The sequence below is a fragment of the Musca autumnalis genome, unplaced genomic scaffold, assembly GCF_047663935.1.
Source record: "Musca autumnalis isolate F117 unplaced genomic scaffold, ASM4766393v1 scaffold_2, whole genome shotgun sequence".
NCBI lineage: Eukaryota > Metazoa > Arthropoda > Insecta > Diptera > Muscidae > Musca > Musca autumnalis.
The window spans coordinates 203,617,918-203,640,236 of NW_027411755.1; the positions used below are offsets into that span (position 1 = coordinate 203,617,918).

At 36.9% G+C, this 22,319-nt stretch overlaps 1 protein-coding gene across 1 annotated transcript in view; it reads left to right on the forward strand.

Moving 5' to 3' along the window:
• Window positions 1-8,429: 8,429 nt before the first annotated feature.
• The window catches only part of LOC141392495 (uncharacterized), a 60,132-nt gene continuing 46,242 nt past the window's right edge, over window positions 8,430-22,319 (forward strand). Inside the window, exon 1 of the mRNA XM_073965433.1 lies at window positions 8,430-8,576. Within this exon, the coding sequence (XP_073821534.1) occupies window positions 8,430-8,576 (147 nt within the window). The remainder of the gene's footprint in view (window positions 8,577-22,319) is intronic.

Below are 22,319 nucleotides of genomic sequence, written 5' to 3' on the forward strand. Positions count from 1 at the left end.
CTCCAGCTTCACCCCAGTGAATGAAAGACTCGTTGCAATTCGATTAAAAGCAAAATTCTTCAACATCAGTTTTATTTGCGCTCACTGAAGACAAGGACGAACAGACCAAAGATATATTTTACGAGCGCTTAGAAATAACTAATGACCTTTGCCCCGCCCATGACTTTAAAATTATTCTAGTCGATTTTGATGCCAAAATTGGAAAGGAGAATATCTTTGGCCCCACAGTCGGGAAATTCAGTCCACACAGTGAAACATCAGACAATGGTATGAGGCTGATAGACTTTGCAACTCGAAAAAACATGGTAGTTAGCAGTACCAGATATAAGCATCCCTATATCCTCCAGATTAAACAACAATTGTGATAGATGGAAGACATTCATCGAGCGTTCCGATGATCGTTTGATGATTCACCAAAGTGAATCTAAAAATAGACACAGAGCACCGTGGACGATTGGTTGTTGTTATTTTTGACAACTATCAAAATAGTTATGTGCATTCTCTGCAATATGGAGACACATGACAGTGGGAGTAGTTAATTTGGTTTACATATGCGGCTACGAGAGTTTTTAGGTGTTTTCGGTTGAATTCGCATTTAAACGAATTCATCAGTCACACTTATTCTTGAGCTTGAGTCGTCATAAAATTGGGGAAGGGTTCTTTGTTTCAATACAAAGAACTAAGAGAACTGATGAGTCCAAGTGGCGTTGGACGAAACTAGTATTCTCTGCCATCCCCAAAAGTAATCAATTTTAACTACATCCCACTTTAAACTTGTTGTTTTTAAATTTGAAAACAACAAATATGAGATTAAGCTTGACTACATACAAATAGTAAGTAGACCCAACATCTCTTTGTGCGACATCTGTTAGGAACAGAAAATGAATGCTTTTGTTGTCTATACTTTTATTTGTCTATGGTCTCAGTAGAAACCAATTTTCGCATTAAGAACTCTGTTCATAATATGCACGAATCTGAACAAGGGCAACACTGTTCATAATATGAAGTGAATTACTTTTGTTATGTGCGAAAAGTTCCCAGTTCGTGAATGATCGTCGGAAATAAGTGTAATGTTCAAAAGAATTTCACCGTCAGTTCAGCTTGAATGAAGTGGCGTTAGGCACTGGACTGTACTGACGGTGAAAATTAGGCATTACACTTACTTCCGACGATCATTACCGAACCGCTGAAAATTTCAGAAAGTATCACCAAAAGTATAATTTCTGAAAAAAGTGCCACAGGAAGTACGACACTTTTTTTCTTATTATTAAAAAATAAAAAAGAATTAAAAAAATTAAGTTGCTATGTTTTATTTGTAAATGGACTAAAAACTAGAAAATAATTTTTCGCTTAGTCTCAATAAGTATATTCTCCTTCGTGATGGATCCTCTTGAATAAAACACTTGCCGGTTAATTTTGTCACCATTTTTAATTCAAATGCAAGCGTTTTATTTGAGAGATTCCACCATGAAGCAGAGAGACCTATGTCCACAGGTTTAAGTCGGGAAGTTTCGGTACCATTGGGAACTCCAAATGCCAACATAAAATACTCAAAATACCTGAAATCGGGTGATACTGCTATGTGGGGGCTATATCAAAACCTGGACACATGTCCACAGTGCTTAGTCGAGAAGTTTCGGTACCATTGGGAACTCCAAACGCTAAGTTACAGCCAATGCGGGCTAAAATGAAGATAACGTCCTCAAAATACCTGAAATCGGGTGGTACCGCTATATGGGGGCTATAAGAAACAAATAAAAAAGTATCAGTCGGCTTTGCCGACATAGTTATACCCTCAGCCTATGTAAATTAAAACGTTCTTCTACGGACAGATCGACACAATTGTTGAACTTTTGTAGAAGTTAAACTAAATGTGGACAAAATATTAGGAGATACAACTTTTTTTTAATAATATTGGAACTGAAACTAAGTTTGGACACCTTTTGGGGTGTTTTATCAATAAGTATGGTCTTGCCCCTGAAAAAGCATTTACCATCGTAACTGAGGCAGCGTATGCAAGTTGGATCAACAAAAATCAAAGTGATTCGAGAGCAGGTCTTAAAGTGAATTTATCCAAAACCCGAATAAGTGGACAAATATAGTCCATATTGAAACATGATATACATATGGCAGATGTATTAGGATGTGTAAAGTATGGACCAAATCGGGCACTCCCTTCAAGAGTTGTTGTGCGCACAATTTTGCCGAACATTTTTGAACTTTTGTGGGGGAGTTACATACCTGAAGGTGTGGACCGATATGGCTTATCTTCGAACTTATACTAAGGTTGGACAAAATCCGAGTCTGCAAATCCGTTCAAGAGATGTCTTGCGCTCCAATCACTAAACACGATGTCATAGGGTTTTTTTGCAGTTTTCAGGCTATTTGCTCAGGAAGTATTTACTTGCCCCAGATGAAACTTGTACCGTCGTATGGGGGTGGTGAGTACAAGTTGACCGATCGAGTCCATATTGTATGGGCCAAATAGGTTACTCTCTTCAAGAGTTATCGTGCACACAAATTTTCCGAACATTTTCAAACTTTTGTGGGGGAGGTACCGGAAGGAGTGGACCGATATAACCCATCTTCGAACTTAGACTAGTTTGGACAAAATATTAAGAAAGCCAAATTTTGAACCGAATCGGTTGATCCGTTCGAGAGTTATCGTGCGCTGCAGGCAGCCAGACAGACCGACAGACAGACGGACAGTGCTAAATCAACTTAAAATTGTCTGAAAGGGATTTCGTCCAAACATACTTGGGGTCTAAAACCATTATTTCGATGAGGCACATTTTGCCCGTATGAAAATGTATATACCCTCGTTAGCATAAATGCTGAGGGTATAAAAATGGACCCATATTGGTTTTGGTTTCATATTCATGTATTGTCATCCAAATCTGAAAAGTGTGCAAAGTTGTAGATCGATTGGTCAACTGCAACTGTGTGGAAAATGAGTTACTAGATTTGAACTAAACAGTTAACCGGGGGTAACTTCTTGACATCTATAAATTGGGAAACAATTAAATAATACCTTCCTGAGAAATCCGAAATTATATGCAGCATTAAATTATGATCCACGGAACAAAAAACCGGGCACTTTATTGTTCGGGATTAGAGAAAATGTTGTAGTTGTCAAAATCCTCTACAAGATTTACACCTATGATTTTTTCCTAGATTTTACCATTTGTGAGATTTAGAAGTTTAAATTTGTTACAATACACTGACTCTATCTCCTGCTTCCTGATAATGCTTGTCATGACATTGTTTTTTAAGCAGGCGATTCTTACTTTCAGAAAGAGTCAATAGAAGCACCCTTTCTTCAAAAAGGCTCTTCAGAATCATCGATTCTTTCAAACGGGGTCTTCAGAAGCACCCAGTTTTTCAGAAAAGGTCTTCAGAAGCACCGAGCTTTTCAGTAAGGGTCTTCAGCAACAACTTTTCTTTCACAAAGGGTCTTCAGAAGCACCCATTCTTTTAGAAAGGGTGTATAGAAGAACCCTTTCTTTCAGAAAAGGTCTTCAGAAACACCTATTCTTTCAGTATATTAGAGTTATGCAACTTCTTTTTTATACCCTCCACCATAATATGGAGGGTATATCATTCCGTTTATAACTCATCTTCCGAATGAGTCGAGATACAAGGCTGAAATTTTGTACACATGTGTTTATACCCTCAGCCTTTAGGCTAGAAAGGGTATATACACTTTCATACGGGCAAAATGTGCCTCATGGAAATAATGGTTTTAGACCCCAAGTATGTTTGGACGAAATGTGTTTCAGACAATTTGGAGTTGATTTAGCAATGTCCGTCCGTGTGTCTGTCTGTCTGGTTGGTGCGCACGATAACTCTCGAACGGATGAACCGATTCGGTTCAAATTTTGGCTTTCGTAACATTTTGTCCAAACTTAATTTAAGTTCGAAGATGAGCTATATCGGTCCACTCCTTCCGGTACATCCCCCCCAAAAGTACCAAACTGTTCGGAAAATTTGTGGGCATGATAACTCTTGAAGGGAGTAACCGATTTTGTCCATACTTGGCACATCGTGAAATTTGTACCAGACTTAGATAAGGTTCCAATATGGACTCAATCGGCCCACTCCTTCGGGTACCTCCCACACAAAATTTTGGATAAGTTTTGTTTAGGACCTGCTCTCGAATTGCTTTGATTGTTGTTGCAACAATTTGTATTCACTTCCCCCATACGACGGTACAAGTTTCATCAGGGGCAAGTTCATACTTCCTGAGAAAATGGCCGGAAAGGTGCAAAAAGCCCCTACGACACCTTGTGTAGTGGTTGGAGGGCAAGATAACTCTCGAAACGATCTGTCGATTCGGTCCAAAATTTGCCCATCGTAATATTTTATCAAAACATTGTTTAAATTCAAAGATGGGCTATATCGGTCCACTCCTTCAGGTACATCCCCCACAAAACTTCAAAAATGTTCGGAAAAATTGTGCGCACAATAACTCTTGAAGGGAGTGACCGATGTAATCTATACTTTGCACATCCTAATATATCTACCATATATGTATAGATCAGGTTCGAATATGGACTATATTTGTCTACTCCTCTCTCACAAAATTTCGGATAAGTTCACTTTAAGACTTGCTCTCGAATCACTTTGAATTTTGTTGAAGCGATTTGCATTCGCTACCTCCATTATGACGGTAAAAATTTTTTCAGGGGCAAGTCCATATTTTTTGGGAAAACAGCCCGAAAGGTGTAAAAAACCCCTATGCCACCATATGTGGCGGTCGGAGAGCACGATAACTCTCGAACTGTTCAACCGATTTGGTCTAATATTTGGTCTTCGTCATATTATATCCAAACTTATTTTCATAGGCAATACCGGCCCACAAATTTCGGTACTTCTCTCCAATATTTAAAAAATTTCACTAAAATGCTAGTTCGATATCACTTGAATGGGGCAACCAATTTGGTCCAAACTTTGGATCTCCTAATATTTTATCAAAATTTAGTTTTACTTCTAAAATGGCCCATATCGGTCATCCCTAAGGGTACCTGCCCTCCAAATTTTCAACATTTGTGTCTTAGTGCAGTTAATTCCTAATCCACATTTTTGTCGGCAAGTTCAAATGTCCAAAAAGGGCCACAAAATTCTGAAGAGACCTTAAACACATTCGATCTGTCCGTAGGTGAAAGTTTCACTTCACATTGGCTGAGGGTATACCTCTGTCGGCAAAGCCGACTGACACTTTTTACTTGTTTTGGTCTGGACTTAAATTAAGTTCGAAGATGGGCTATATCGGTCCACGGTTACATGCGGTACGGATAAAATACAAAAAATTTTGGCAACCCTATGCCTGAGTAAACGTCTGTTCGGTTTGCAGCTGATCGCTTTTTTGTTTTTATCTTAAATATCAACTGTTGGCTTTTGTAAACAATCAAATAGTTTTGTGGAAATATTATTTTGTTCCGGCAAATTGAAATTCAAAGAATATCTCAGTCAAATACTGTGGTTTCAAAATATAAATTTTTGACTGTGTTACGCAATTATTTTATTCTTTGCTTTTCTGCTGTTTCTCTTTCCTTTGACTGGAAGTGCCTTGCCGTTGTTGCTGATTTTTTTTCTGTTATTCTTCATCTGCTGTTGCTAAACAATATGCCTGCAGCGAAGAAGCAAACATTGTGTGGTAAATGTAATGAACCTGTGACTAAAAATCCAGGCGCCCCAGGTTCTATTCAGTGCAACATTTGTGATAGATGGGTGCATGGGCCCTGCGCTAATTTAAGTGAAAAAGAGCTTGCTGCACTTAAAGCAATTAGAGTCAGTGCCTTTATTTGCACCACCTGTGAATCCAACCTTGATAAAAGCCGAAATAACCGTGGTGCAACTTCAGATGACATACAAAACATTAACAAGAAACTGGATTCCTTCACTGCTTTGCATCAGATCAGGGAGAGCTGGGCTCAATAAAGACAGCTATTGAAAAATTGAATGCGCAAATGACGTCCTGCCTTAACGAAATAAAAAATGATATTGCGAGATGCAATGAGAAAGTTGCTGCTGTTGAAACGTCGGTTAAAGCTCTGGAGGATGAGAATAAACTCCTTAAAGCGGAAAATAATGCTTTGCACCGTAGATTGAATCGTGCGGATTTTCTTATAAGTGGATTGTCTGATGGTTTAAATGATTTGGTTGAAATTGTGATTTCTATAGCAGCTTTCTTTAATGTGAATTTGGAACGTCGTGATGTCGGTTTAGCTTGTTACATTAATAACAAGAAACATATTTTAGTGAAACTTAATTGTGCAGAACTTCGAGATAAAATCATGCGTGAATATTTTAAGAGTCGATCCTTAAGGGTATCTGATATTCTCCCAGCTGATGGCGGAGATGTTTCGAGAAGGGTTTATTTGAATGACCACTTTTCTCCTGAGGCTAGTAGCTTGAATGCCGTCTGTAATAAGCTTCGTCGACAGAATGTTATTTCGAAGTACAAAATCATAAACGAGCGAAAATTACGCTGTCTGATGGTAAACAGATTGAACGAGATGCTTCTGGTTTTTCTTTGCTATTCACAAATCATAATTGACTGATCTATTTTCTTTATTATATGTATACCTATTTTTTCATATTGTGAAACCTGGATACAGCTGTAGCTAGTTTACAACTTCTATTTTACCTCTATGAGGTTTTTCAGCTGGATCCTGGTTCAATTATTTCATTCAAAGTTCTAGACATATGCATATGTTGATATTTTATTTGATCTCTTTTTTTTTTAACTATGCGATGAGCTGTATTATTGATTGAATTTTTGTTTATAATGAATCGTAGTGTTTGCAAAAGATTCTCGCATTTATATTTCCTTACTTGGCTCCCCATCTGCTATGTTTTTGATGTCTTTTAACGATAATCTTGGTCCAATAGTGAGTGGTAACACCTATCTAAAAAGTTTATTGCATCCATATAAAAATAATCTTAAAATTGCTCATCTAAATTGCAGGAGCATTAAACCTACTACTAAATTTGATGAAATTAAACGTATTTTGGAAGATAATACATTTGATATCTTTGATATTTCTGAGACATGGCTCTCGTCTGATATATTGGATTCTGCTGTTTCTATTCCAGGCTTCAACATGTGTCGTAATGACCGTCAGATAGCAGCTAGAGGTGGTGGTGTTGGAATATATGTTTCTAAGGGTCTTCAATACAAGTATGTTTCTAAAACCTCAGTCCGACATTGTGAGTCTCTTTTCATAGAGTTGCAATTTTCTAATACTAAACTTCTTTTCGGGTTTGTTTATTTACCTTCGGGTAATGTAGATGTTTTTGAGAACCTTCATTGTGACATGTTTGCTGAATATGCTAATATAATAACTGTTGGAGATTTCAACTGCAATTTATTTAATCCTTCGAGAGGAAACCTGTTTCGGTCACTTTGTACTGGATTGAATCTAAATATTGCTCATAACTCAATCCCTACGCACTTTGACTTACGTAGTCGGTCGACATCTCTGATTGATTTCATGTTAGTCAGTGACTGTGCTCTCTTGAGCTACTCTAATCCGGTTCAGTGTCCTGCGATTTCTGACCATGCTCTTATTTTTGCATCTCTCTCTATTAATTATAATCCTTTACCAGACTATTTTGAATTCCGCGATTTTAGGAACACTGATTGGGATGGTTTATTTTCATTCCTTGCCTCCTTTGATAGCAGTTTGATTGTAGAGTGTACGGATGTGGATGTTAAATGTTCTTATTTATGTTCTCTCTTCGATGAACTTTTTTCGTTTGTTCCTATTGCTAGGAAAGAAATTCGTTACTCGGGTGATCCTTGGATGCAGTCAAGTGGAGTCAGGTTTGCTACTTCGATAAGGGATTTGGCTTTCCTTTCTTTCCAAAGGGACCCATCTCGGCAAAACTGGCGGGTCTATTGCAAGTACAGGAACAAGGCAATATCTGTTATACGCAAAGAGAGGAGAATTCATTATGCGAGGCTTTATGGAAGAATGGATTCCACTAGACTTTGGAAGGTTCTGAGAAGTCATGGCTGTGTTGGAAACAACAATGAGGGGATAAATATTGATGTAGATACTATCAATGAGTTCTTTGCAAATGCTTCTGATGTATCTTACGATGTATCTTTTAATGTGGATGATTTCCTAGATGCTGATTCGTCTTTTTCTTTTCGTTGCATTAATGAAGATGAGCTTTGTGAAGCAATAAATAAGGTTACATCTAAATCTGTTGGTATTGACGGCATACCTATATCCTTCATTAAACTAGTTTTTCCATATGTCTCGGGCCTTATACTGAACCTTTTTAACTCTATTTTAACTACGTCAGTTTTCCCATCTGCGTGGAAGACAGCTCGAGTAGTGCCAATTCCAAAATCGCGGTCTGTTAGGGATTCTGATGACTTGAGGCCAATTTCTATTTTGCCTGCTGTATCAAAGATTATGGAGCATGTCATTAAGAATCAAATGCTTCAGATTTGTGAAAGTCGGATTAATGATTGTCAATTTGCTTTTCGCAAGGGACATAACACTACTCATTTATTGCTTCAACTAACTGAATCTGTTCGTGAAGCCATCAACGATGATATGGTTAGTGTTCTTATATCCTTAGATTTGTCCAAAGCCTTCAATTCTATTAATTATACCTCACTTATTTTAAAATTGAGAGATGAGTTTAACTTCTCTAAATCTGCTTGTAAACTAATTTTTTCCTACTTGTGTGATAGGAGCCAGTTTGTTGTTCTAAATGGTTGTCAATCTAATTGCCTACCCTTGTTCTCTGGTGTTCCACAAGGATCTGTACTTGGTCCCCTTCTATTTATCCTATATGTGAATGATTTCCTCGTTGCACGAATTCTGTTTTTTGCTCTACTTTTATATTTGCAGACGATATATTCTTGCTCTTTAATAGTAGACGTGATACTATCAACATTCTTGAAAGTAATATAAATTCAAATCTAAATTATTTTCTTCGTTGGGCGACAATGAATTCATTAAAAGTCAACCCTTCTAAGACCAAGGCGTTATTTTTTGGTAATAATAACCTTTTGCCTAATATTGACATCTTCTTGGATCGCACTAAAATCGACTTCGTACAGCAGCACAAGTGTTTGGGTGTAATTATTGATTGTGATCTTTCATTTGAGAGTCATATTGATGCTTTGTCTGGGAGAGTTTGGGGTATGTTGCGTAGAGTTTATGGATCAAATTTATATCTCCCTTACAGAATTAAGTTAATGCTGGCGAATTCTCTTTTGTTATCTCAAGTCTTGTATGGGTTTGAGGTATATTCTGGCACTATTGGCGGAAATATTGACAAAGTGAACCGTATTGTGAATACTATTACACGTTTTTTATTTAATCTTCGACGAAGAAGTCATGTATCTGAACATGTCATTCGTTTTCTAGGGTGCTCATTTGATATGTTTGTCAAGTATCGTTGTGTGTTGCTTTTTTACAATCTTATTAAAAATGGCATGCCTTTTGCTCCTAGTAGGACATTTACTTTTTTAAACACTATTAGAAATCCTCAGATTTTTATTCCTTTGATTTGGAAAGATGTGTATTCTAAGTCTTTCTTAGTCAGAGTCGCTCGGTTTTGGAATTTTTTACCAATAGAACTACGTATTTTTTCTCACACCAATAACTCTTTTCGTTTGAAAATCCTTAGATACATGCAAAGGCTACGTGAGCAACAATCCATATATATTTAAAGTCATGTATAATAAGTCACTCTTTGAATAATCAGCACATGTTGAGTTACTACTCTTTGGACTTTTTTTATTGTTTTTTTTTTCTTCTTTAACGGTTTTTATGGCTGGGGAGCCGAAGAAATATATCTGCATTTAAATAATAATTATTTGTTATATATTAATGTATTTAAGTAAATTAAATTGAATTTATTATTTTATAACTCAGGTTTTTTGTCTTGAGATACGTTTAATTGGCCATTGAGGCTTTGTATCATATATGAATTTTGAAATAAATAAATAAATAAACATGCCGTTGAATTAGCTATAATTTCACATTTAGGGTTCCCAGTGGCCATAAAAGTTATCCACCAGAAATTATGGACATAGGTCCACAAGATTTGCTTTCGTAATTTTTTCCTAGGTTGTACCATTTTCGAGAGATATAAGTTTAAGTTGCGAAATTGTAGTCTATGCATTGTCCCAATTTGAACTTCTATATCTCAATAACGGTAAAACCTGTGAAATTATCATAAAGGTCAATCTTGAAGAGAACTTTTATAGCTACAACATTTTATTTAGTCCCATTTCGATAGGACTTGCGATTTCCAATCAAAATCGTGAAATCCTAAAAAACCTCTAAAAATGTCAAGTTGAATTGCGATTCATTTAAAAAGCGCTCCGGCGATTTTTTTCCTGTTTTGTGATTTTTCTCACCTATGAACATTGTAGTTTCAGAATCCGCAAAAACATCCCAGGTGTAAGTACATTACATTTAATGTTGCTTCAAGAGCATCGTGTAGACGATACCAAACAGTGCGATTATTTAACTCTACAAAAAAGGAAATTAAGTTAGCACACAAAAATTGGAAAACCCAATAAATTCCATTCAAAAATAAACGACTTATGCAATTGTTTGTGTTTTAACTATTTGTTGTTTTTGTTTTTATTACATATTTGGTCAGTTCCAGAACTGCAAGAATCTACTAATTTCAAATATTTTTTTTTCTGTTTACAAAAAGAAATGTATTTTCCTGGTTAGTGAAGTCATCAGCTTGGAATTAGACACTGCAACTTCGTGGAGTGATACGGAAACATGCTTTCTATAGCCCCATGTGAAGTGAAAACCGCTTATTGAAGAACAGCAATTCCCATAATGAAACGTAGGGGCATATCAGAGACAGAGAGAAAGAAATCGATCGCATTATTTTTGTTAACCAACCGTAGAAATTAAAATTCTAATTTCACTCGGACAAGTTCACAATGAAACAACTACGACGCTGGGATTTGAACCGGCAATGCCGGAGACAAACGCCACTGCTTAGACCATTCGGCCACTAAGCACTGTTGCTAACAGTGAAGGCAAAAACAACCACTAACATTGGCCCTGTTGTGTGGCAGGGGAGTGAAGAAGAAGCATAGCTGGTATAGCAGATTATTTAACAGCAACGATAGAGAGCTAAAAATAGAATAATTTATTTATTCAGTTGAATAACAGAATGGACTGTACAAACAAAATGAACACGTGCTTTTTTGTTTTGGTTTTTTTGAATTAATCATGATTTTTTGATATTTTTGATGTGAGTATGTACTTTTCTAAGAGACGCCGCTTAGCATGCTTTGAATTTTTAATGAAATATGCGCTCATGGTTTTTTTTTCCTACCATGTGGTTAAAAATATATCAATCACCTTAATAAATTATTATTTTATTGGATAAATTATGTGATTTTTTCTTTAAAAACAATGCATTGAATTTGAAATATTATTTATTACCAATTACTAAAGACATTTTCTTATCATGTATTTGATATTCTAGTGCAGTTTTTAAGTATTTTTTAATAAATATCTACATGACAATTTATACAAGAATTGTGATTTCATTTAAAATTCTGTGTTTTAAATGGTACTTATGTACATATGTATCTATGTATATACAGTAGAGTGGTTTTAAAAAAATCGATGTCTGTTTTTTTTTATACGGCACCCCCCCTAAAGTGTTTAGTTTTGTTATACCCTCAACCAATACCCTCAAGGGTATAATTAAATTTGTCATCGGATACTCTATAAAGTATATACATATATTCTTGATCAGGCTAAAATTCTAAGTCGATACCTATAAAATCTTTTACTTGTGGTTGGATAATTATTAAAAATTGAACAAATTTTACAAAATAACATCACTTTGCAAACTCAGCCACTCTTTACTTTTTGTACCGATCAACGATGGGATGAGAGAATTTTGGACATACAAAATTGTTGCACAACAATTATTGAAAAAACACTGGATAAAAGCATATTTTCAATTATTTTTATTTCAGAATTAGTATTTTTTTTTTCAATTTTTGCCATTATTTAATTAAAACACTCGTTTCTAACACATTCATGATGGTGGCAGTTCCATAGCACAATGGAGTCAATTGCACTGTCTTCTTAGAAATTTCCAATCACATCTGATGTTTTTCATAATTAGTAGCATTTAAATTAATTATTTATTTATTTATTTATTATAATAATAACATTGTAGTAAATACAATGTTAATAAGAAAGGAAATAGCATTGGCTACAATGGCCATCAGCTAATTAAATTAATTAATTTTATTAAATTTGTTGATTTTGTCTAAAAACACAAACACTTAAAATTTTCGCTTTGTTTTCACAACATTAGGGTGCACAAGGTATGAAAAAGACCCTTCAGTGCTGCCAAATTCAATGATTATTTTTCTCACATTATTCATGATAGGAGGAATGTTCTCTCGAGAAAAATCTATTCCGCGAGAGTTGTATTCCGCAAGAATATTCATTATTGGGCTGTTAGTCTTCTTTGAGTCTAAAGGGTCACGAGTCGTGTCGCGTTGCAGATGCAAAAGGTTTGTCACCATAACCTTCATTTTCCGGCGACAACAAATTAGCTGTTGCCGTGCATTTTTACAAACGAATAAAAACGAAAAATTGAAACGTAAGTAACATTTTCATTTATTTTAAGTGAATTTGTTTAATATTATATACGTTTTTTGGTGTTTCTGTACTTATAATGATAAAAAATTACTTCAAAACAGCAATTTGAAATGCTGGTTTAAAAAATGGAATGGAATGGTTTAAAAAATAGTTATGATCCACCAACCCGTACACCTGATGAATGGCACAGAGTGTGGACTCGCTGTAAACAGGACCACAGACAACAGCATCGGTATACATTTCCAAAGGATCTTCACACAGAACTAAAACAGCACGTAGACACAAATCTTGAACTTTTGTGGGGGAGGTACCATAAAGTACGAAGTTAAACTAAATTTGGACAAAACATTAGGAGATGCAAAGTTTGGCCCAAATTTGTTCAAGAGATATCGTGCATACCATACAAGTCACATTTTTTAATATGCGGGGGAAGTTGTGGACTGGTATTGCCTATCTTCGAACTAAAACTATGATAAAATATGACGAAGTCCAAATTTTGAACCTAATCGGTTGATCAGTTCGAGAGTTATCGTGCTCTCCAACCACTACAATACTGCCATAGGGTTTTTTTCACACCTATCGTGCTGTTTTCTCAAGAAGTATAGACTTGCCCCTAAACAACTTTTACCGTCATAATTGAGGCAGCGAATACAAGAAAAATAAAAGTGATTCGGTAGCAGGTATTTAAGTGAACTTATCCGAAATTTTGTGTGATAGGTATCCGAAGGAGTGGACAAATATAGTCCATATTCGAACCTGATCTATATGTGGTAGATTTGTTAGGATGTGTAAAGTATGGACTAAATCGGTCACTCCCTTCAAGAATTATCGTGCGAACAACTTTTCCGAACATTTTTGAACTTTTGTGGGGGAGGTACCTGAAGGAGTGGACCGAAATGGCTTATCTTCGAACTTAAACTATGTTTGGACAAAATATTACGAATGTCAAATTTTGGTCCAAATCGGTTGATCCGCCCGACAACAACAAAAATCAAACCCAATTGTGAACAGTTCTTAAACTGCACTTTTCCGAAATTTTATGTGGGAGCTACCTGAAGTAGTGGACCAATATAGTCTATATTTGTACCTAATATATACAGTGAATACAAGTTGTTGCAAAAAGAATCAATCAATTCGAGAGAAGTCCTTAAACTACACTTTTCCGAAACTTGAGGTGGGAGGTACCCGAAGGAGTGGACTCATAGTGACCATATTTGAACCTCATCTATGTCTGGTAGAAGTTTCCCTAAGTGCATATGGACCAACTCGTTTACTACCTTCGAGAGTTATAGTGCGCATTATTTTAGCGAAATGTGGTTAACTGTTGTGGAGGAGGGATCCAAAGGAGTGGACCGACATGGCCCATCTAGGAAATTAAACTATGCTTGGACAAAATATTACGAAACCCAAATTTTGGAAAATCCGTTAATCCCTTAGAGAGTTATCGTGTATTCCATCAAGCCAGACGTTCGGACTCGACTCCAAATTGTATGAATCGCATTTCGTACAAACTAAACGTGGCTGGAGCGCACGATAACTCTCGAACGGATTAACCGATTTGGTCCAAAATTTGGCTTTCGAAATATATGTCCAAACCGATGGGACAAAAGTTCAACAATGTTCATAAAAATTATGAGCAGGATAACTCTTGAAGGGATTTACCGATTTGATCCACACTTTTCACATCGTAATATTTCTACCAGACCTACATTAACTTCGAATATGGACTATATCGGTCCACTCCTTCAAGTACTCCCCACACAATTTGAGAAAAGTGCTGTTTAAGACCACCCCTCGAATCGTTTTGGTTTTTCTTGTAACAATTTGTATTCATTCGCCGCCCTCTTTACGACGGTACAGGTTTTTTTCAGCCCATACTTGCTGAGAAAATGGTCCGAAAGCTGTAAAACTCGCTATGGTACTATGTGCAGTGTATGGACCGCATTCAAGCTTCAGAAATGCCAGAAATGCGGTATCTAAGAAGCGTCGCTCATAAAACCAAGAGAGACAGAATACAAAACGAAACAATTAGAAGCAGTCTGGATATCAAGCCTTTGAATGATCGAATTAAGGAACAAAAATTGAGATGCTTTGGTCATGTCGTAAGAATGCCAGCAGACAGACTTCCTCGACAAGTATTGGAAGCCAGGTGCGAAAGGATCAAAGTCGGCCGGGCCGACTATATGATATCCTACACCACTGTAAATATGTAAAATATAAATCGGAGCTATATGCAAATCTGAACCGATTTCGATATAATTTGACACATTTATTTCTAGACCGAATTCAGTCACACATTCCAAATTTCATCGAAATCGGAAATATAGCGTGTTTGGTGCAGCAAATACGTGAAATCGGGAGAAAACATATATGGGAGCTATACCCAAATCTGAACCGATTTCGATATAATTTGGCACATTTATTTCTAGACCGAATTCAGTCACACATACAAAATTTCATCAAAATTGGACGTATATAGCGTGTTTGGTGCAGCAAATACGTGAAATCGGCCGAAAATATATATGGGAGCTATATCCAAATCTGAACCGATTTTCACCAAAAGCAATAACGTTCTTCCTATGGCTACAAAAAATTGCAGTCCCCAATTTTCAGCGGAATCGGACAAAAAATGAGACCTATACATTGCGAACAAAAATACATGGACAAACGGACGGACATGCATAAATCGACTCAGAAAGTGATTATGTATATGTATATCTCCAAAAGGAACTATGGGTCTGTTTCGTTTCCTTTTGTATGTTACATACAAATGCACAAAGACCGAATACTGCGTGGGTCCACACTTTGGATATCGTAATATTTCTTCGAATATTAAATGAAATTCGAAAGTGGTGCTTATATTATCGAAATATTTTGTCCAAACTAAGTTTATGTTCAAAAGTGAGCCCGGTCCACTCCTTGGGCTATCACCTGCACAAATGTTCAACATTAACGGTTAAAGGTCTGATCGACGATCCGTTGGAAATTTTTACCAAAGGTACTCTTAGTGGCCCTGTTTACAGCGATATTATGATTATGGCAAGTACATGTTTCTTGATATAATGGTCCAAAAGCTCTAAATTATATTGTGACCAACTGAAATGACAGCTGGGCGCGATATCTATCGAGAGGAATGACTCCCAATATAAGATCCACTTCCAAATGGACTATGTCGGTCCATTCCTTTAGGTACCTCCCGCGCAATACTTTTGAGCTTTAATCCAAATCCATATTTTGTCGGTTCTTACTTACTTAGATGTCTTTTATATTAAACAAAACGTCTTGTTCCATAAGCCGAACTCAGAATAGATTTCCAAACGCACCGATCTTTTACTTTACTTCTCCAATTTTGGATGCCATGTTTTGTGATATCTTCTTCAACTTGGTCTTTCCTTGGAGCGTATACCGTCGAGTGGCTCGTATTCAAATGCCTTTTTGGCGGGGGCATCTTTATCCATCCTGCTGACATGGCCAAGCCAACGCAATCGCAAGTACCCATGCTTCAGATCCATACATAAGTATCAGTGTCTGGTAGAGTGTAAGTTTTATTTGACGAGAGGTGGTTTTACTTTTAAACTGTTTACTTAGACTAAAGTAGCATCTGTTGGCCAATATTATTCTTCTTTGATTTCAAAACTCATGTTGTTCGTTTTATTTATGGCGGTGCCGAGGTAAATAAAGTCATTTACTACCTCAAAATTTTAGTTCTGAACATGAACAGTTGGTCCGAGTCTACTGGACGTCTTGCGTGTTGATACCATAAACTTTGTCTTATCGGCGTTGGCTGCAAGACCTTTTTGGCAGACTCTTTTTCAAGTTTCGCAAAGGTGGCTGTTACGGATCAAGTTGATAGACCTATTATATCAATATAGTCTGCATATATCCTTATTGTATATAGTCATATTTTATCTCTATCGGTATATACATTCGCTTCTCGTATGACCTTTTCCAATAGAATGTTAAATAGGTCACACGATAGGCTGTCACTTTGCCTGAAACCTCGTTTTGGTTCAAAAAGTTCCGAGAGGTTCTTTCCTACTTTAACAGCTGATCATGTATTAGCCAATGTCATCCTGCATAATCTTATAAGTTTTGCAGGGATACCAAACTCAGACATGGCTGTCGAAGGCGGCCTTATAGTCGACGAACAGGTGGTATGTGTATATCTGTCTTTCGTGAGTCTTCTCAAGGATTTGGCGCAGTGTGAAGATTTGGTCAATTGTTATGCTATTGACCATGGGTTTTAAACGTTCACACTCGACTGCACTTTGTATGCGATTGGGAGCAGACTTATGCCTCTGTAGTTTGTACACACCGTCTTATCTCCTTTCTTGTGTACGGGACATAGGCTGAGGTTCCAATCGTTGGGTATGCTCTCTTCCTGCCAAATTCCGGTAATTAACTGATGCATACTCCTCATCAGCATTTCGCCACCGGTCTTGAACAGTTCGCGGGCAGTCCATCAGCTGCTTTATTGTTTTTCAGCCGATTAATTGCTGCCATGACCTCGCTTTGGCTAGGTGGAAGACATTCAACGTCGTCGTTTGCGATTGGTTCTGGTGTATCTTCATCGCCGCCCATATTCGATACTAAGAGCTTCATGAAATGTTCCTTCCAGTTCCTCAGTACGCTATCTGTGTCAGTTGTCAGATTCCCTTCATGATCTTTGCAGGAGAATGTGCCTGTACCATACGCTTCAGTCTGGTGTTTTACACTCTGGTAAAATTTTGCGGACTTCATTCTGACTCCTGAACATCTCGAGTTTCTCACGCTCACGTTGTTCTTGCTCTTTCTTTTTTCTTCTGAAAATACGCTTCTTCTCTCTCCTCTTCTCCCGATATTTTTCTTTCGCGCTTCGTGTTGCTACTGAATGCAGGATTGCTCTGTATGCCGTGTTCTTTTCTTCAGTAGCCTTACGGCACCCCTGATCGTACCATAGATTTTTGGGTGGTGGTTTTTGGTACTCAAGCACAGATTTTGTGGCACTTTGAAGTGAGTGGGCTATTCTTTGCCACTGCGCTTCCACATTATCGGGACAAGCAGTTCCGTCTTCCATGATGTGAGTCAGTTGAGCGGAATAGACTTGTGCTATCTGTTGTGATTGTAGCTTCTCTACACCCAGCTTCCGTCCTGTGTTAGATCGCACTTTTGCCGCAACATTAAGGCGAGTGCGTACCTTTGCTGCTACAAGGAAATGGTCCGAATCAATGTTCGTTCCTCGAATCGATCGGACATCTAACACAATGAACGAGTGTCTTCAGTCTATCACAACATGATCAATCTGGTTTCTTGTTTTCCCATCTGGAGATATCCACGTGGCCTTGTGTATGTCGAGGTGTTGGAATCTGGTACTGCTCACTACCATGTTTTTTGCCGCTGCAAAATCGATCAGCCTCATTCCGTTGTCGGATGTTACCTCATGAAGGCTGAACTTTCCGATTTTGGGACCAAAGATATTTTCTCTCCCAATTTTAGCATTAAAAGCTCCTAGAACAATCTTAATGTCATGGCCAGGGCAGCGGTCATATGCTCACTCTAGGCGCTCGTAGAATATATCCATGGTCTGTTCATCTTTTTCTTCGGTCGGAGCATGGGCGAAGGTGAGACTGATATTAAAAAAACTTTGCTTTTATTCGGATTGTGGCAATTCTCTCATCAACAGGAGTGAAGCTGGAGACGAGATTTCTAAGCCTCCTATTTTCCATAAATCCAACATTTCAGGTGCAGATTCGCAGATCATGGTCCTTAAAACGTTTGCGGCGTTCGTCAACTTTAGAGGGGTTTGTTTTTCTTCTTTTTCATTAATTTTTCATAGTAGGCGGTGTTTTGACGGGGTGAGTTACTAGCCCAACGCCCAACCCAAGTTTTTAACGTTCTTATGGGTGAACGCGCACTTTTTTACTTGTTATTTTGTCTGCTACCGGTAAACACAATGCCCGCTTATTTGCAAACATATACATACATATTTATATCAGCCATGCATTGTTGATGGAACGTTATGAGATTCTGGTCAAATATTGCAACATAAAATTCTACAAAAATACATTTGTGACTCTCCCCCTAACTACTTGTCAAGCCACTAAGTTTTCTTTATTTTCCATCCGTTGCAGATATTTTGATTTGAACATTCAAAACATGTTTTCCCGTTTATTTTTTCTATCAATTGATTATGAAATAGAAACGAATAAAAAGGAACCAAAGTCAGCTTAAGCAACAGAATACCAAAATATACATTTCAATTAAACTAATTGCAATTATTTGCGAGCCAGCAATGCCTGTGCTGTGAACTCTATCCTGAAGAAGCTGAAACTTTACTTTAACGGCTTTTATATACCAAACAGAGAAATCAATTACAATGCAATTCAGAAAATTGCTGGATATTTTCTAAGGTGTACAATTTCCGTATCCTCCTATAATAATTTTGCTGATAGTTTACTTTGAAGATTCTTTTTCGTTAAGAGTTTTTTTTTGTTTTTGAAATTTTATTCTCTAAAGAAATGGGAAACTGTTTCCAATGGAAGGGGTAAAACATAGAAAGTACCAAGAAGTTTAATGAAAACTATAATCAACTGTGAAACATTAGTGTTTACGGTTTTTTTTGTTGGCCGTTTTGAAATCACAATTCTCCTGGGAGCATAGATGGATGGAGAGACAGATGATGGTGTTTGTCTCTATTCGAATATCAATGTTATTTATTTACACTTTGCTGTTACGGTCGGTCATAAGTGAGCGTCAAGGGTTTCCTGTATCGCTATATGTCTGTCTGCCTAGTTTAAAAAAAAAACATCATCCAAAATGGGCATTAGTAAGTAGCGTTTCCTTTCTGTGAAATCTCACTTTTTGCGGAATGTTGCTGTGAATAGTATATGGCTGATGTCCATGTTGATGATGTCATGGACAAAGTTTTACGATGTTGGCATCGTATTACAATTTCCTCCTAAACAGAAAAAAACTTCTCGTTCTGATTTGTTCTGTTGCTTTTCACCCAGAGTTCACAACAGTTTTAATTTTCCGTTTAGAGTTCCATGGTGGGTGTTGAAAATTCAAACTTTTACATTTCATATGAAACTTTTCAGTGCGTTTTTTAGGGCTCATTATTTCTCATTTTTCGGCGAAAATCAGCTGTGAAATATAATTAAAATTAAAATGTTGTTAAACAAGAGAGATGGGTTTCAGATTCAATGGCAATTTACATTAGTAAATTAAAAAAAAAATCAAAATACTGTTTGAAAGGCTGCACAGTGGCCAAAAAAAATTGTGTTGGTGAAAATGTTGTAGGGCCAAAGTGACCCTATTTGGTATTTGTTTTGTCTTAATATTTAAGTCGTTTATAAAAAATAGTATATCCAAAATAAACAACGGTTTTTAAATATTTTTTTGTTTTTTAATTGTAATGAAAGGTATGTATGTGAAAGGTATTTAAAATGTTCAGTGTCGCCAATAAAGTGCGCGTTTTCTAATTATTGATTTCCGTCCTGTTAGGTGAAAATAAATATAAATTAGAGTAAACAAGTAAAAAAGTATCAGTCGACTTTGCCGACAGAGATATACCCTCAGCCTGTGTGGTTTGAAATACTTTTTTCCAAAAAACAACTTATGTATTTAGGGAGGTTTTCAAAATTTTTGGTGTATGCACAAAAGCATGGATAGGATTAAAGCTCAAAAATTTGTGGGGATATCGACAGATAGGGCTCTAGCCTACGTAAAACAGGGCCACTAGGAAAACCTTCGGTAAAAATGTCCAAAGGATCCACGAACCACACAAAAATGTTGAACCTTTGTGTGGGTGTTACCACAAGGATTGGACACATATGGCCCAAATTTGAACATAAATTAAGTTTCGACAATATTTAGAGATCCACAGTTTGGACCGAATCGGTTGCAACGTCTATGAGAAATCGCGCGTACCATTTTATGGAATATTTTCGAACTGTTGTAGGGGTACCGGAAGGAGTGGACCTATAAGCACTACCTTCGAATTTCATCTAATATTCGAAGAAATATTACAGTGTGGACGAACGCAGTATTCGGTTCAAGCCCTCCAGCCACTACATATGGTGCCATAGGGGTTTTTTTACAACTTCCGGGATGTTTTCTCAAGAAGTATGGACTTGTCCCTAAAAAAACTGTTACTGCCGTAATTGAGGCAGCGAATGCAAGTTGCTTCAACAAAAATCAAAGTGATTCGAGAGCAGGTCTTAAAGTGAATTTATCCAAAATTGTGTTTGAGAGGTACCCGAAGGAGAGGACAAATATAGTCCATATTCGAACATGATATATATCTGGTATATATTTTAGGATGTGCAAAGTATGGACTAAATCGGTCACTCCCATCAAGAGTTATCGTGCGCACAGTTTTTCCGAACACTTTTGAACTTTTGTGGGGGAGATACCTGAAGGAGTGGACCGATATGGCTTATGTTCGAACTTAAACTAAGTTTGCACAAAATATTACGAAGATCAAATTGTGGACCGAATCGCAGATAACTTATAATGTAGCATACAACCTACGGAGTAGAAACCGATTAATATTATTGAAGCAAGCGCACGTACTTTGGCCGGCCTGTCAGGTTCTTGCTTCATGACACTTTTTCCCGCTACATTGTAGTTATTTTATTTTATACGTGCTGCTTTATAGAGACATTAGGAAGTGGAAGATAAAAGAGGCAAATCTGTCACTGACATTCTTCATTAAGATAGACCAAGAGATGTTGAATAGCCTATCATGCCCACCCAACCAGGTCAGATGTCTCATAAATCCCATGAATATACTTCACCTACTGACACCCCATATTCTGATGACAAATTTAACTTGGCTTAACTAAAACCAAACAGGCATACAAACTGTATTACACGAAATCCATAATTAGTTTATTCACGACGTTTGTCCACAATTTTAGTAACACTAGAAACGTGCTAATATCAAAAAAAGTAATCTAATATAATCTAGCTTATTAATAAAATTTACGTACTCTATATAGCCTAATTATTCAGATCAAATTCGCCAAATAGGCATATAAGATAGATGCAGATCAAATAATTAAAAGTTAATGCGACCCGCCTTAAGGCAAATCAACAGGTTGATTGTATTGCAATAGCAGCAGATAGAAAATACTTTGCATTTGATATCACACCAAAAGATACTGAGACCGAAATATCAGAGAGAAAAAAAAAAAATAAATAATGAGAATAATATCATGTACTCACAAGTGTGTTTCTGCAAACGGCAAATCATACTCCACCGGCGAAAGATCTTTCGAGAGAGATGATGATGTTGTTTAACATTGGGGAGAAAATAACATTTAGTATAACACTTGTTCTACAAAACATTTGCTGATGGATTTGGGGTTTGCGTTAGATCGTCGACTTGCCTAGAAATGAGACCATAACAATGCAAGATGCTTAAGGTAAACGGTGGGGGGAGATGATTACAAAAAACTGTACCGTTCAATGTTTGATGTTGGTATGTAATGATTATTTATATTAATTGCATTGTGTATGGGGGTTTGTCTCTAGCCAAGTCGATATCATATTTTGTTTCTGTTTAGGCACCAAATTTAAGAAGTTACACTCACGAAAAGAAGCAGGTTTAAATCTTGCGCTCCAACCACTACACACGGTGTCATAGGGCTTTTTTGTACCTTTCAGGCTATTTTCTCAGGAAGGATGGACTTGCCCCTATGAAAC